The sequence below is a fragment of the Cryptococcus neoformans genome, chromosome 1 (genome assembly GCF_000149245.1).
Source record: "Cryptococcus neoformans var. grubii H99 chromosome 1, complete sequence".
Classification (NCBI taxonomy): Eukaryota; Fungi; Basidiomycota; class Tremellomycetes; order Tremellales; family Cryptococcaceae; genus Cryptococcus; species Cryptococcus neoformans.
This window is the reverse complement of record NC_026745.1, coordinates 1,612,678-1,627,972: the sequence shown is the minus strand read 5'-3', so window position 1 is coordinate 1,627,972 and position 15,295 is coordinate 1,612,678. Positions and strand designations below refer to the sequence as shown.

Sequence of the window (15,295 nt, the reverse complement as noted above, 5' to 3'; positions counted from 1 at the left end):
GCATGGGCTGCTGTGTAAGACTTTGCCCGAGATCTGCGACACCAAGTAGTTGGCTAAGAATTTGAGGAATCCAGTAGCTGTCAGCCAATGTGTCCCAGTTTTGAAGAGAACACAAGTACTGCAGCCGACTGTCGATGGACCTAGGTAAGTTCTGTTCCAATTTGTCAAGGAAGCGTGCTCGCTGCTCGGCATTCTTTGACCTGGTACCCAATAAGAAGGCGGGCTCTAAGCGGTGTGTTATGTCTGAGCCACGAAGATTCTCTTGTTGGTAGACGTCATAAACGACTTCCAGGAATTCTTGGAAGAGTAGGTCATTTCTTGATTCGAAACACATCATACGAAGGAGTATCATCGCCTTTTCCTTGCCATGCGCCGCACCATCACTGCTACCAATGACCCAATGCCTCATGAGTTGCAAAAGGTAACGACAGAGTACGGGATTAAGCGACCTGTCGACCAAAATTGTGATGCTGCTATATAGATGTTTGCGTTGCTCTCGAAGATCATTGACCCTGTCGCGAAGAATGTCGAGGACAGATGTGATGAGTCTAACGATATCAGGCTCGTTGGCCGTATTAGCAGGCTGATTAGATGTGGTGTGAAGCTTGATTAGATTGGCAAGGACTTTCAACAAAGCTGAACTGATGCCTTCTGATTGCAACACCCTGGGATGGGTCTTCAACCAGATCTTCAGAAGGAACAATGTTCCAGGCAGTGACAAAGTCGATCGCAAGCTAGCGGAAAGGCCATCATTTACTGCAGTTTGAACGAATACTAGCAAGGCTTTCGCATCGGGCTCAGCCTCGGCACCCTCATCGGCAGGCATTTCCGAAAAGAGGTCTTCGGTCAACGGTGCCACGACTTCGTGTAAATCGGTCTCCGGAGACACCCAAACCTTTTCTAGAAGTTTGGACAATAAACTGAGGTTGGCTTTAACCCACTGAGTGTCTTTTACAGCAGCGGCCACAGCAGCGATTACCTCAGTAGAGTTAGCGACAGTAGGCCTTGTATTTGGGTTGATGTCCTGGCACGGCGTATGTCAGCTGAGCTTCAATCGTCACGAAACGAACGAACCTGTGTCATAGTTCTGTGGAAAAATCCTAATTTAACATGCACATTTGGCAAACCCTTCGGCCCTAGAATATCCTTGAAAAGCATCAACGCCCGCTTCGTCAGTCCATTCCTGGTCACAGGATCGGCGGATGTTGACACTAATCTCAGAAGATGAGCGGTCATAAGCTCCCTGACTTGACTGGGGGCTGCCCAACCTCCGCCGCTGCTTCCGGATACGGCAGTTCCTGCCCTATCGACTCTCTGTTTCTTCGTTGGGCCCTGCTCCGCCGACTGATCAGCGCCTCTTTTCGGTCCCTCATCCATATCCATGGTCTCATCTCTCGCTGCCATACGTCTCTTCTCCCAATTGAAGATGAGTTCCACAATATCGACGGTCAGTTTTTTTAGTTCAGGAGTCGCCGCTTGCGCGAACGCCAGCTTGCCCAAAGAGTTGGCGATGTGAGGAACATATAGCTCACGATAGTCATAGAAGAGGTCAGGATGGTGCACCAAGAGCTCACAGACAGTGACAAGCTGGTTGGTAGCATGGCCCTCTTCTATGAGGACGGTTCGAAGGAGCTTCGCCCATTCAGGCGTACCATTGGCTGGTGGGGGATCCCTTACTGATAATGATGATGCCAGAGTGTCGATAGCTTGGCGATAAAGAACACGATTATCCGTGTCTTTAAGCCGTAAAACGCCGGTCCATGTGAGCCTTACAAACTTGACTGGAGTGTCGTACGTCGCCATGAATCGAGCGGCAAGGACATAAGCCATGAGCTTAACAGTCGGTTCCAGTAGATTAATTCCCATCCACGCCAGTTTGAATATTTCTTTCCTCGCTTCATTGACCTTCGCACCGCAGTGCTGAACTAACATGGTGGTCAATGCAAAGACTTCGATGAGATGCGTATCCTCTCTTTGCTTTGAGGACGTCGTGGCAGAAAGCGGTCGCCACATTAGGTTGGCGATCTTCCGCACGAGCTGGGCGGAAATTAAGGAACCATCGTGATTGGGATCACCGAAGTATACTCGAAGCGTAGGGTTCACAATGACGCGCAAAGCATTGGTTTTGTAGGTCCACGGTACATCCTCGGCCTCGTAAAGGCTAAAGAAGTATTCGATAACTTCGCGACGATACTCGACAGATTCTTGCAACGCAACCTGTCGATACAGGAAGAAAGTGACATGCGATCGCTCAAATGCCGCTCGCACCTCGTAGGCTTCCACAACGTGGAATAAGAGAGGAATGTGTTGTTGCTGCTCGAGGCTTGCCATGAACATTTCCAGTAATAGAGAAGGTATCTGCTGGAATTCATAACCGGTAATGTCTGCCTTGGGATCGCGCGATTTATTCACAATCATCCTCCAAACATTAACCATCGGTTCGAGAACCGGTTCGCTGTCAGACAACCAGCTAGATTGAACCCGGGACAGATCCCTGACAAGAAGCAGGCCAGGTAAGACAAGGTCTGTCACTTCCGGATTACTGAAACATAGTTGACAAAGAGCTTCCCCACGGCTGGCAAATTCTTCGACGAGATGAGGTGCACTACCGGACGTGATAATATTGCGGTAAGTCCAAACATAACGCGTGTTACGTATATTATCGAAGAGGTTCTGGACGGCGTTGGCATGGTACCTGTCAAGGTAACGACCAAGATATTCTGTGAATGGACCAGGTTGCGATTGGTGAAGAAGAGCCTCCACTTCAACGACGTTGGCGACAAGGTCGTTCAAGTATTGGATGGCACTTGAAGGCAGAAGTCGAAAGATGTTTACTAAACGCGACATCCTCGCAATGTTGTGATTGTCATCGAGAGGAGCATAAGCCGCCTTCACTAACATTTGATGATCGCCGAGAGTTTTGAAATGATCTAATAGCTTCACACCGATTTCTACCTTGAAATAATTGGTGAGAAGTTCAAGGAAACGAGCTAAGCCATCCAAACCGGAAACACTCAATCTCTTGGCATCGGCAAGATTCACCAGGATAGGTCTAAGTCCTTTTTGCAAAACATCCCTCGAGAGTCTGTTCTCCTGTTGGAGCACGTCTCTGAGACCTTCATGGGCAACAGCCACGATCTCTGGATTTTGTGAATAAACGTGCTTGAAATACACCTGTATAATACTAGTAAATGGTAAACATATGTGCGGGTGATACCAGACTTCATCACTTACCGAGCACGGAGCTGTCCTTGAGTTGGTTTATTCATGAAGTCTGGCGTGGCCATGGATGATTTAAGTAGGCGAAGGCAACAAATTCGAAGAGCTTTCAACCATGACTCTTGCTTATGAGTCGCAGGCTTGCTGACCAAATTCGCATCGTCGACATCCGCTAATGCTAGTACCTCATGAAGCAGTCGAATGAACTCCTCTGACGTCTCGACCACCGAAGGACGTAAATCCATCAAATATGTGACTGCGCTGATGTTACCGACCTGCATGGCAAAGGGAAGGGCCCGTAAAGGCTTCGAGTAGATTGGGCCGTGATCAACACTCAGCAACTTGACCTTTGCGATATTGGTGATGAGTTCGGGCACTGTCTGCGCAGTAACCTCCGCGAGAACTTCGATACATTGTTGTGCAGCGTCGCGAGCTAACTTGCTTTGACTGTTGAGCTCGCCAACAAACGTCTCAATCAAGCGTCCTATTCGAGGTTTACCATCGTCCTGAGATTGACAGGTTCGTATAAGGTGTTTGATGAGCCCGATAACGTCATCTGCACTCCTGGGAACGTCTTTAGGAGCGTCACGTAAGCAGTACAAAAGCGCCCGGACGAAGTCAAGCTGGAGATCAATTATGTTTTTGCGGCTCAATTCAATCTTATGAGCGAACGAGGATATGGCAGAAACACCAGCCATCTTTTTTGACCAAGCTTCCTCGTGACAAAGTGTCACAAGGCGAAGAGCGAAGAAAGTTACCATACGATCGAAGGATCGGTGCCCATCTACAACACCTTGGAATCGTGGGGAGAGAGCCAGTTCCTTAAAATCCATAACGATTGTCGCTAACAAATCACTGAGACCTTTTTGTTCTGCAGCTTTGGAGATGGTAAGGGTCTCCAGGAACGCATCAGACAAAGCATTGGTGAGAGGGAGAAATCGTCGACGAGAGTGATCGGGACCAGGTTTAATGGGGTGCTCGATGCCGTCCGTCCTTCCGAGCTCTAGAGCGAATGCTCTGCGACAAAGATCACGCACAAAGATGAGCGCCCTTTCTCCAATGATAGGTCTGTCACAGGCGAAGAAAAGCCGAGTCATATTGGTTCTGAATGTGGCGTTTCCTTCCGGGCCAGGAGCCCCCTATATTTCGATTAGCAGAGAGCCTTGCGCAAATGCTTTTCGCATACCTTCTCAAATATTGTCAGAGCCGAGTACATCAGCACTTGCAATCCGTCTTCCCTCAAAAGATCCGCTTCATTGTCGATAGCTTTGCCTGCGGAATTCACCAAAGGTGTCAAGTCTAAGAGATGACGAGTTCCTTCAAAGGTGATAGGGACAACTAAGCGATCAGCGAGTAGCCGGTACTCAAGATTGTCGTGGACCTCCTGGAACCTCCTATTTCGCCCTCCGAGTTTCCCTAAAATTTTCAAAGCCGCACTTGCATGCTCACGGTTGGCAGGTATGGGCTTGAGTAATTGATGTAAGGCAGCCATGAGATCACGCAACACCGGTGCCAGAGTGGGATCAAGGAAATCGGCTGTGAGATTATCGATACAAAGCTCTAAGGTGCGAAGACCTTGACTGACAAGATCGGGACCTGCGCTGAGTGCTCGCACTAATGGTTTCATGAGGTAGCTCAGGTGCGGTAGAAGGTTGGTGAGACGAACGGGAACGGTCAACATCAGCTCCACAAAGATGTCTTTGGAGATTTCGTCCGGCGAATGATCCAAAAGATATGCTAGATGATCAAGCATCTCCTGCAAGATTGGAAGAACTTCTTTGTAGAGCGCTTCAAAACGTCCTCCGCCAATAGATCTATTGCACGTCAGACTGTTCGACTTGAAGATAAATTAAACTCACCTGAACAAAGCGCGAAGGATCTGATAATAAAAGGATGAGTCTTCGGCCTTGGCAGCCGATTCGAAAGAACTCATGATAAGCTTCTGGAGGTGAGGTACTAAGACTGCTTCGTTGCTTGTGATATATGTATTGATAGCAAGGAAAGCTATCTTAAACATTTTAAGCATAAGAGTGGCACGTTGTTTGTCCATCCTCCCAACCTCCGGCAATTTCTCCATCAAATACTTGAGTAGAATGGAAACCAGCTGATGCGAGACCGACTCATGGGTGATGACCATCTGGAGAAGAGAGAACACTTGATTGTTGGTGATCGAGATATCGCTGAAAAATTCCATGTGACTTGTCCAGACCTCGGCAAACACATGCGGCTCAAAGAGCAGAACAATTTCTGATAGAAGTTCTAAGGCCTCCTTCGCCTCCCTGGGATCTCTATTGAGGACGTCAAAAATGGCAAAACACTTGATACTGCACTCGAAAAACCTGCTGAGAACCTCTCCATCTGGCTGGGGCGGAGGGTTTTCGCCTTGACGTGTGTAAGATAAAAGGGTACGGAAGGTATGCAATATTGTCTTGAAAAGGTACCGAGAATCTACAAATATGTCAGCCACATTCATATTCCTCTTTGAATCACCCACCCCGACAGAAAGAATCCACTGATTCGTTGGCATAAGCAACCGAATGAACGGGCATCGCTTGCTCAATATCTCTCCACCCATGTATAAGTTTATCTGACGCTTCGTCTGACGCATCAGTCACTTCTACATCTTCGTCACCTTCCTCTTTGGCCCGGCCCTTCCCCTTATCCCTTGCAGCCAAAGCCTTCAACCTATCATGCGCATCCGACATGGCAGAAAGCTTTTCCAAGAACGTAAAAAACATCCCTTTGAGAATCTTTGACATCTCGTTCGTGTCCGCCTTATTGTAGATTGAATCGATGATAGTGTTGAGGAGTTTGGCGCACATGGTTTGAATTGAGCTCGAGAAAGTTGAGTCATTGAGATTACACGAGAAGACGTAGACAACGCGGATGAGTTGTTGGAGAGGAAGTTCGTTTCGGACATGATGTATGAGGTCGGCCACCACGGAATAAGCCAACGGTCGAAGCATCTCCCTACTAGAGACACCCGTGCCGACGAGAACTCGCTCCTCTAGAAGGACATCGATATAAGGGATGAAGGAGGATCGAGAGTCAACAGTAAGGATATGTCGAGTTGCTACTAAAAGTTCTTTTCGAGTGATGACATCCTCTGGCGGGCAATCTCGCAAGAGGCGTGCACATGCTTCTGGGAAAACATTGACATAATCTCTATTGCTCCCTTGGTTTCCTCGAAGGACATAAGCCAAAAATGCCATGGTCTGACTACATCAGCTTACACTCATGGATTATTGAAGAATACACATGCCTTGACCTGGGCTTTTACAAGCTCTGCGAACATTTCCCGATTTGTTATACCGCTTGCTACTCCGACAAAGATTTCTCCTTTTTCTTTAGCTTCTAGATGGGCCAATCTTTGGGGTTCAGGTTGTATTTTGATGCTGTCAATTACCAATGGATAGAAGTCGAGCATTGCCGTTTGCATGATGGACTTGTACGTTTGGAATATGAGTACAACAGCGATAGGACATTCAGTCAGAACTTTGGGCGAATGAAGCGCATGAGGAAGAATGGTATGATTGGAGGATGATGCTTGCTGTTGCTGAGATTGCTGACCGTTTGCCGAGCCTTCGCCTTGTGTAGATACCGACTTTGGTCCTCCCCCCGACGGGCCAAACTCTTTCTCCACAACCGCTTTTATGTTCGCGTACATTTGCTTGACTAAATCAAGGAATGGCTCCGTAAAAGGCTCCATTTGATCCTTATTACTCCGAAGCCCATCAATCATGATCTTGATACAGAGTAACGCATTTTCTTCATTTTCAATCTTGAGAAGCTTCACGCAAAGCTCCATGACAGAACTCATGTGATGACGGAAAGGTTCGGTATGGGGAAGGCGTTGCAAGAACGCAAGAAGGGTGTGGCGGAAACGCTGATATTATGTCAATCTATCATTGTACATCTCTGTACCGGGGTATTCTGACTGTTTTGCACTCACTTGCTCGACATTATCCTTCACAAAAGTGATTGATTTCTCATCCCCGAGTATACTGATGAGTGCCGGAATAAATATTGACAAATATTTGTCATAGAATCCAAAGTCCCTGTTGTTCTCTGCGGAGTCCCTGAGCTCAAGAGCGATTTCAAGCTTCTTTCGAGCTGTGACCGCAGGTTCCAGCAGCTGGGATGCAAGAAACTCGCAATCGCTCACGGACATTGGCCCGTTACTGGTGTAACTAGGGGGTGGCATGCTCATCCCTCCTCCTGCAGCAGACGGTGCGGGTGTTTCCGTAGAAGGGGTTGCAGTGAGCGGAAGCGGGTGTGGAGTTGCAGTCGATGATTTTCGTGGTCTTCCGGAACGATTGGTAGACGGCGCGGACGAAGCCATGTCAAGTGTACAAGTTATATAGGCGCATAAGTCCCCCGATCCGGTAGATTTCGGGATAATCGGAACTACTTGCTTGACCCTGCGTGCTTATGCTGTGGTCGCGGGTATTCGAAGAGTACTTGAAAGAGACGGTTTGTACGAGGAATGAAGATCGAGTATTTGCGAGAGAAAATGATAGCGAAATCAGCCAGCGACGCGGGGAAGACTTAACGCGGAGAACCCTCCACTGACAATTCAACGCTCGAAGTCAAGCAAAATAACGCCGAAAAATCCCGCAAACTCATAACGTACTATGTATCCCTTCTATAATTCTCTATCCTTGTACATCACGGTAAAGCTCGATATCTGTGCTCATTATTGATGGGAATAGCAGGTGCATATGCTGCACAATGTCGAACTCGGCCCAAAAACATTCCTTGGTTGGGTTGGCGGCGACATCCGACTTCATTTATAACCAAGAAGAAGATCAGATACAACAAGAAGCAATAATAATAACATCATTATCATGCAAATAATTATACAAGAGACGACGCGGAGGAAGAGCGTATTTTATTTGTGATTTGATGATGATTACTTTTTTGGTCCTGTTGCTGAGAGGAATGTTAGGTGAAAAGGTAACCAGCGGGGAAGGCTGATATATATCATTCTCTATCAACGTATGTAGATCTTGTTTTTCGTTTTAATGTTAAGAAGGGACTGACGCTTTGGCATTACAAGTACAATATTAAATGGCCAAGCTGTATAGCTTACGCAGATTGCATTTCTAACGACGGCTCATCACCTTTTTCTAACCCTAATTGCTCTTTCAGCGCCTTATTCTTTGCCTCTACTTCTTTCCTTCTCCATTCTGAAAGGCTACTCGGATTGACAACCCACACTGCTGCTTCTCCTTTTATGTCCTCCACTCCATACGCCAAGCCTTCATTTACCCCCATCTCCCTTATGACTTTTCCCACAGCCCCCCGATTGTTGGTGAGTACAGTCATGGAGCCCTTGATCCCTGCAAGGAAAGTACGTAATGTATGTGCAGATGGTAACCTAGATGCTACGGTGATACCAGGCTGAGGTCGACGAGCTGAGCGATTGCTTGTAGTTTTGTTGGCTTTAGGAGGGGGAGGTGGAGGTGGCAAAACAGGCGCGGACGTTTGCTTTTCAACAATAGCAAGCATCATTTGGCAAACATTGGCGAAGCCACGTCGGAAAGGCGAGTGTTGAATCTGATGCAGTTCAATATGATCCCAATCTTCTTTTGATATGACCCGGACTCTCATATTCCCTAAAACACCCTCTCTCCCTTTCCATCTGCTTCCAGCCCAGAAATCTTCGGAACCTGCAAACATAGCCCGCGCGCGTCGTCTTTCGTTTTCCCCGCCAATGACATCGACAATCTTCGGTAACCGACTCTTCACTTCTTCTGTGACCCAAAACTGTAATGTTCCATCAACAAGGGACAATCGCTCTTGCATTTCTTGTATAAGGGGGTGTTGAATCTCCCATTGAAGTTGGTCTCGTAAATCTTTCGTTACAGGAACATGAGGAGCCAGAAATAATTGGCCATCGCTGGCCACCTGTAGAGGACGAAACCTTGCCTCGAGCTCTTGCTGCGAATTCGGCAGTGAGAAATGAGTTGAATCACAGCACAGAGCAACCACAACAGAAAGGTCAAGCAACAGATTTGAAGTTGGTCTAGGTGATGGCGGGGTGAGTTGCTTCGGTAAAGCTCTTATATCTGAAGCTAATACGAGCTGCACCCCAAGTGAGCGGATGACTTCGAAGGTCCCGTTTACTCTTGGATCCGCGTAGCCTCCTTTAGGATTCTCTTCCAGACGATTCAAAATATACTTGACTTTTGGCGGAGGAAGATGGGGAAGGCGAGTGTAGGATTTAGCCGATTGGACCATTGAAGTGACTTGTTCGATTACAGAGTTAGTTAGACCAGGAAAGACAGGCTGGCCATTTGGTGTTTCGGCGGGAGTGTCAGAGTCGTAATCTGAGTAATCGGAATTACAGTATGAGTCTTGCTCTCTGAATTCTGCCATCAAACGGGACTCTTTCATCCTGCAGCACCCTAGATTAGTGTGAATAGAACACCTTTCTCTTAACTTACGTGTTGACTTTGATCCATTCTTCTCCTCCACGAGCCACTACATCCACCTTCACCTGGCTTCCATCCGAACATTCCAAGACCTGAGAGATGCATCCCAAGGGCCAATCTGCTCTCTGTACTTCCTCCCATACTGCTGTCAAATGAGGCAGATTGGTTGCCAACTCTTTTGGTGGCACATCGCTCGATGCCAGAGCCTCCAGGTAACTCTTTTCAGTCTCCACCGCACCCAGGAATTTTTTCAAACCTGTAATTGTCGATTGCTGGTAGGGCTCAGGGTGTTGCCAATCGATAATCGGGGCATGGTAAGTGGCGGATTCAGACGTGTCGGAGATAAAGTCCTTGATTGACTGCAAAAGAGTATTGACCTGATTTCTTGCGACATGAACTTGGTCCATGGCACATGAAGAGACTATACTCATATATTAATTTAAAGTCACCAATAGGAATGGGTCGGTGAGCCGGTCACCTGGCACAGCGTAGAACAGTGCAGTAGTGTCTCAATAATGACACTTTTGGTAATACAAGAACGGCAGTCGCATTTTGTGGTAAAAAGGTCGTCATTAAATGTATCCCCACTTAAACACTCGTCTACCGTAAAATTACTTTTAGATCCTCCTGTCAGGTCAGCCAGCATAAGTAGGTATAATATGTACGGTGAACGATTGGCATGCCTTCGTTGCGTTATTCGGTAGTATTTCGCAGTAAAGATCCTTTATTAAATGAATTTGAAAATTCGAAGGTGTCATTAGCAGCGAATAATCCTCTGCTATTATCTATGTAGGTGTATCCTGTATAAATTTTATATCTATTCCTAATTAGGGGAACGAATTTACTAATGAACAAAAGACCCACACTTTTTCTACCTCTAATTCATCATTACGGTGAAAGGAAGAAAGAACAGCGCTCAAGCGCACATGCATGACAGAATTTCTTCCATCGGAACACTCATCGAAATACCTTGCAACATTTTAATACAATTTACAAGCGACCGTTGATATTTGTGTAAAATACCTGTGACGCATTTAGATTTACTTATTATTTGCCAAGGCAACTATGGTCCCTAATCGCCGGTAATCGCGCAACAGTTCGCCGATATCAGAAAGGCGCAGATCACCAACGTCACCTGTCGTATGAATCAATTAACAGTCCATAACAATCGATTATAGAACATTCTCTTACACTTCATAAATTTGTCGATGGGAGGGTCCACTTCGTCCAGCAACGCATGTGAACCGAAAGAAGCATCGTTCGAAGGGAGAGCCGGTAAATTCCCCCTGGGTGAACTGGCTTTGTATTGTTGCGATTCTGTCTGCGACCCGCCTAGAAGCGACGATCGACGAGTATGGTTTTGCGAGTTGCTGGCAGAGCGGGCAGTGGTAAGACTTTGAAGAATGGACTAAAATGAGTAATGTATGTCAGTGTCAGTGATATAAACAACAGGCTCGGAAATTCTCGAACTTGCCTTAGACGGCCCATGAGTACCGTCGTTTGATGCAAGGGTACTTTCACCACCGGCGCTGTTCGCTGGATTGCTCAATCTTCCAAGCACTCCAATGGACGCCAGTCTATTGCTAAGACTAACCCTCTCCTGCTTAGGACCATCGTCTTTTTCCTTTGCAGATCGTGAGCTTGCGTTCGTTGCACTCCGCATCCTAGACCTTGACGATGTCGCATCAGGTTCTAATTCGCCATCATCGCTTAGATCTTCTTCGCTGGTAGGGTAATCACTTTCTCTCTCCCTGATCGATCCCGGTCGCGAACTAACTTCCACAAGTTCCTGATTTCCGCCCCAAACCTGCTCACTCACTCTAGAGTCTGCTCGCGATCGATTTCGCGAGGCAGCAGCCGCCGCGATACTGGCGACACTCGCCGTTACGCTTGCGAGAGAAAATGTTGATGCCTGACGAGGACGCATGCCAGGACGTGAATTATTACCTGCTGCTTGTTCATCCCCATCAGGCGCTCCCGCATTGGGATTACCCATAAGCCCTCGAAGAGCTGACCACGAGGTGTCTACAACCCCGCTAATCACCTTATTCGCAGATCCCGCTGCTGACCCTGCAAATTCCCCCACCCGGCCTCGAAGCTTTGTAGACGCGTTGGCAATACTCTCTGCATCCCCACTGCCCCCATCCATGCCCAAATAATCCAGTCCGATAGGTGACAAATCCTCAATGCTCATAACTTTCTCCGAGTCACTACCCAGGCCCAACTCGGACAGATTAACATGTTCGAGGAATTCGACTACAGCGGTAAGATTGACAATGGCGTAGCTTGCTTCCCCTGTCAAACAGATGGCAGAGCGATATCGGCGAAGATACATGAGCTGAGAGGCCAGTTGAGGAGGGTTGGATTTGACAACGGCGTATATGATGATAGGTAAGATCAGGTCTGCACCCGATGTTGACTTTTTGCTTGCCTTTGTCTGCTTATCTGAAGATGTATTAGGTGGTGGGACAGATGCAGCATCATCAAGGAGGAGAGAATCGTGAGATACGGGGGCAGCGGTCACTGTCATTACAGAATCTGATAAGGCCTCTTGCAATGGTGTGAGCGCTGCCTGCTGGGTCTCATTATCATGTGTAAATTGGGAAGTGGAGGCACTCTGGTCAACAATAGGATCGACCGCAACAGCATGGGGTGTCACTTCGATATTCGCAAGCGATAAAGGGTCTGAAGCGTTTGACTTCATATCGGAAGATGCTGATATGTTTCTTGATAAAGGGGCTGTCGGAGGCTCGATTGATCTTCTGCTTGGCGTCAGAGACCCTTCTGACGCAATGGGGAAAGGGTGAGGCTTGAGGACGATAGGGTCAACTGAGGCATTTGATGGGGCAGCCGATACTTCTCGGGGCTTCTGGTATGGTTCCCCTTCTGGTCGAAGTTCTATGTCAGGCAATCCAGAGAGCCCATCTACATGATCATAATCAACGTTATATCAGCACTGGATAAAGACGCTGCCCTATTACAAGACTAACCGACAACGATTTTATGTGCATTTATGAGAACTTCAGTCTTATCTTTCGGTGTTATACAGGTCGTCAATGAAAGCTTCTGAAACTCTGCACAAACGTTAGCAAGATATATATCACCGAATACAGATGGAGCTGACCTTTCCCTACGTTATCAATGATCCTGTCTAAACCGTTCGAGATGATACCCTCCGAGTGTTCTCTTTCTGGTCGAGTGATCAGCCCTAGATGGTCAAGGGAAAGTTCCAACATATTAAGCGCTGCTATACGAGAGGCCAACGCTTCATCGTGCTTCGAATCATCCGACTCCAGAGGCGAAAACAGCCTGAAGGATGGCGCTGGTCACCTTGTGCCTTTCAGCTATTGCTGGAAAACTCACCTATTATACAACAACCTACACAGTAGACCCTCAATCCGTTCTGTGCCTTCGCTAGCCTCTTTTTCCACCATTTCTTCTCTATCTCTCCTTTTCCTCTCCTCTCTTTGTCTTTCCCCTAATTCAACTTCCTTCTCTTTGTCTTTCTCAATATTGTGAGTGCCTCGGACCCATGTCCCTCCGCTGACTTTCCTCTTGAGCCCTCCATTCACCTCTTGTCTATAATAAGCTACAAGCTCATCATAAACACGCTCCACAAAATCCTGAAGCCGCTCTCCGGTCTCTGTCGGATTTCCGAAATCAAGCAACCATGCACTACCATCCTGCTCGTGGCTGGAGCCGTGAGATCGATGTCCTTTTAGAAGTTCCTCGCTGATCAACTGCCCGGAGGGACACGTATTCGCCAGCGCAAGCTTCAATACCTTTTCCACGACCTTCTCGGGAATGTTGGACAGAGCATCGCGGACATCTGTTCTGACAGACTTAAGAAGAGACTTATGGATCTCGTGATAACGGATAGGTCTTGAGACAGTGTACGCTATAACCTGATACCCCTCACCAACAACTGAATCGGATGAAATGGAGGCCGCATCAGGATCTATACTCAAAGCGGAAGGTTTGGGACTAGAAGGCCCAGGAGATGAGGGCGGACTCCTAGGAGGCGATAAACCGGTATCGGATGGAATAACTTCCGGCTTTGAGGAGGGTGAAGCCCCGGTTTTAGTTTCGTAGCTCAAGCTTGTATTCGACCCACCGAACAGGGAGGAAAATGGATTAATCCTACCCAATTTGCCTTGCGAAAGTCTTTCTCGTTCCTTTATCTCAGATTGGATTGGCGGAGCGGTTTTTGAATGTGGAGGAAAAGGTAAAATTGCTGTCTCCGAGGAGAGCGTGTACGAGGGATAATTGATATAGGATATTTGAGTAGATCTAAGGGATGCAAGAGCGGTTTGGCGAGAAGAGTGATTTTTAAGAGCGTGTAAAAGCGGTGAATCGGGTGGAATGGTGGACTCAAACGAAAGGGTTGTGCCTTTGAGAGTACCAATAAGACCAGAAAGGGTGACGAGGATGTTGAGGGTACAGAATTGCTCCTCCTTCAAATCGGCCTTTTCTTCAGTCTCACTTGCAGATTGCATGGATTTGAAAGAAGACGAGACGACGGAGACAGGGGGTGAAAGGAAGGCTACATGATCTCTCAAAGTTGGCGGCGTCATCGGTAATGAGGATGAAGGGGTGGTGGGCAGTAGTAAGATGGCCTGAAGCGTATCAGTACATCAGTGTTGACATGTAGCCAAACACCTACCTTGCCACCCATCAAAGTTCTCAAAAGTTCTCCCCAATCGCCGCCCTCCCCGGCTTTCGCCCTGCCCAGCTGACCTTTGTCAAATATAGCGTCAATCATTGACATTCCCATACTCCCATTACCCAGCCCTATACCTTGAGCTGCTGCCTTGAGACTCTGTACCTGCAATCGACTCGTCAAGCTGCTGGAATTCGCGTGGGGACTACTTGCCGTAGTAGACGCCGCCGACTCCTTCGCTTGGACCGGAGGATCTGAATGCGACGGCGGAAGGGCAAAGGTTGTCGACGTTGACGTAGAAGTAGTCGGAGGCGCCAACACAGGGGCGGGAGCAATAGGTGCTCCTGAGGATCCACCTGTAGGTGTCAGCTGAATATTTGGAGATGGAGCACCGGCCGAGCCAAAGATGCTCCCTGCGCTGCTGATGGATCCCATTCCACCTCCATGTCGTTGCCTCGGCTTATAGGGTAGATTGACGGCATCGCCAGTATTCTTCGACCATGAACCGGAGGACTTGTGCCGAAGTGGTGGTGGTTGAGACGTCGTATCTGGCTGTGAAGAGTCTGATGTCGGCAAACTGGTGGAGGAACTCGTAGCCGCCAAAAGGGGATGTGCAAGCGCCTCCCCCGTGTGCTTGTTTTTTGAAGCTCTCCCTATAGATATTGAGGAAAACAGGCCTGGCTTCTGTGGGTCCATACTGTTATTAGGCGAATGATTGAAGGGCCAGCAATTTTCCTAGTCCAAAGCTTCGTCTCCGAGGTATCATCCACGCAGTGTGCGGCAGACGAGATGCAGCGATGATGGCGCGGTGGATGATGATAACATAAATAACACATGCACACACAATAATAAATAAATAAATAAAGATGCGGAATTCGCCGAGCACCTTTCTGTTATTTATTATTATCGCCGTCTATTATTAATTATGAGTGGGCGTCATGCACATGCATGTTCCTCCCTGAGGTTTGTGGCAGGCAAA

The 15,295-nt window shown here is 47.7% G+C and overlaps 3 protein-coding genes and 1 non-coding gene; 1 reads left to right on the top strand and 3 right to left on the bottom strand.

Moving 5' to 3' along the window:
* The window catches only part of CNAG_07377 (transformation/transcription domain-associated protein), a 12,326-nt gene extending 4,560 nt beyond the window's left edge, over window positions 1-7,766 (bottom strand). Inside the window, exons 1-8 of the mRNA XM_012190982.1 lie at window positions 7,172-7,766; window positions 6,482-7,105; window positions 5,714-6,434; window positions 5,079-5,667; window positions 4,406-5,033; window positions 3,235-4,358; window positions 1,075-3,184; window positions 1-1,024 (exon numbers count right to left, since the gene is read on the bottom strand). The exon at window positions 1-1,024 is cut by the window's left edge and continues 2,003 nt beyond it. Of these exons, the coding sequence (XP_012046372.1) occupies window positions 1-1,024; window positions 1,075-3,184; window positions 3,235-4,358; window positions 4,406-5,033; window positions 5,079-5,667; window positions 5,714-6,434; window positions 6,482-7,105; window positions 7,172-7,561 (7,210 nt within the window). The 5' untranslated portion in view covers window positions 7,562-7,766. The remainder of the gene's footprint in view (window positions 1,025-1,074; window positions 3,185-3,234; window positions 4,359-4,405; window positions 5,034-5,078; window positions 5,668-5,713; window positions 6,435-6,481; window positions 7,106-7,171) is intronic.
* Window positions 7,767-7,907: 141 nt separating this feature from the next.
* Window positions 7,908-8,801, top strand: CNAG_12085. XR_001045372.1 has 3 exons: window positions 7,908-8,217; window positions 8,279-8,533; window positions 8,592-8,801. It is a non-coding gene; the product is annotated as a hypothetical RNA (non-coding RNA).
* CNAG_07376 (hypothetical protein) lies at window positions 8,098-10,196 on the bottom strand. XM_012191672.1 has 2 exons: window positions 9,669-10,196; window positions 8,098-9,619 (listed from the first exon to the last, which is right to left on the bottom strand). The coding sequence occupies exons 1-2, from the start codon at window positions 10,085-10,087 to the stop codon at window positions 8,308-8,310; spliced, it is 1,731 nt and encodes a 576-aa protein (XP_012047062.1). The 5' UTR covers window positions 10,088-10,196; the 3' UTR covers window positions 8,098-8,307.
* A 40-nt stretch (window positions 10,197-10,236) lies between these two features.
* CNAG_07375 (guanyl-nucleotide exchange factor) lies at window positions 10,237-15,126 on the bottom strand. XM_012190981.1 has 7 exons: window positions 14,320-15,126; window positions 13,020-14,272; window positions 12,781-12,965; window positions 12,647-12,730; window positions 11,131-12,581; window positions 10,848-11,064; window positions 10,237-10,791 (listed from the first exon to the last, which is right to left on the bottom strand). The coding sequence occupies exons 1-7, from the start codon at window positions 15,010-15,012 to the stop codon at window positions 10,697-10,699; spliced, it is 3,978 nt and encodes a 1,325-aa protein (XP_012046371.1). The 5' UTR covers window positions 15,013-15,126; the 3' UTR covers window positions 10,237-10,696.
* Between the last annotated feature and the right edge of the window lie 169 nt (window positions 15,127-15,295).

What these genes read in the sequence shown, in the direction of transcription:
- CNAG_07376 (XM_012191672.1), bottom strand. Translation starts at nt 10,087, where the DNA reads ATGAGTATAGTCTCTTCATGTGCCATGGACCAAGTTCATGTCGCAAGA. An exon ending in GAATGGATCAAAGTCAACAC is followed by an intron (nt 9,620 to 9,668) that starts GTAAGTTAAGAG and finishes AGGGTGCTGCAG; the next exon opens with GATGAAAGAGTCCCGTTTGA.
- CNAG_07375 (XM_012190981.1), bottom strand. Translation starts at nt 15,012, where the DNA reads ATGGACCCACAGAAGCCAGGCCTGTTTTCCTCAATATCTATAGGGAGA. An exon ending in CATTGATAACGTAGGGAAAG is followed by an intron (nt 12,731 to 12,780) that starts GTCAGCTCCATC and finishes ACGTTTGTGCAG; the next exon opens with AGTTTCAGAAGCTTTCATTG. An exon ending in CATCGACAAATTTATGAAGT is followed by an intron (nt 10,792 to 10,847) that starts GTAAGAGAATGT and finishes TTCATACGACAG; the next exon opens with GTGACGTTGGTGATCTGCGC.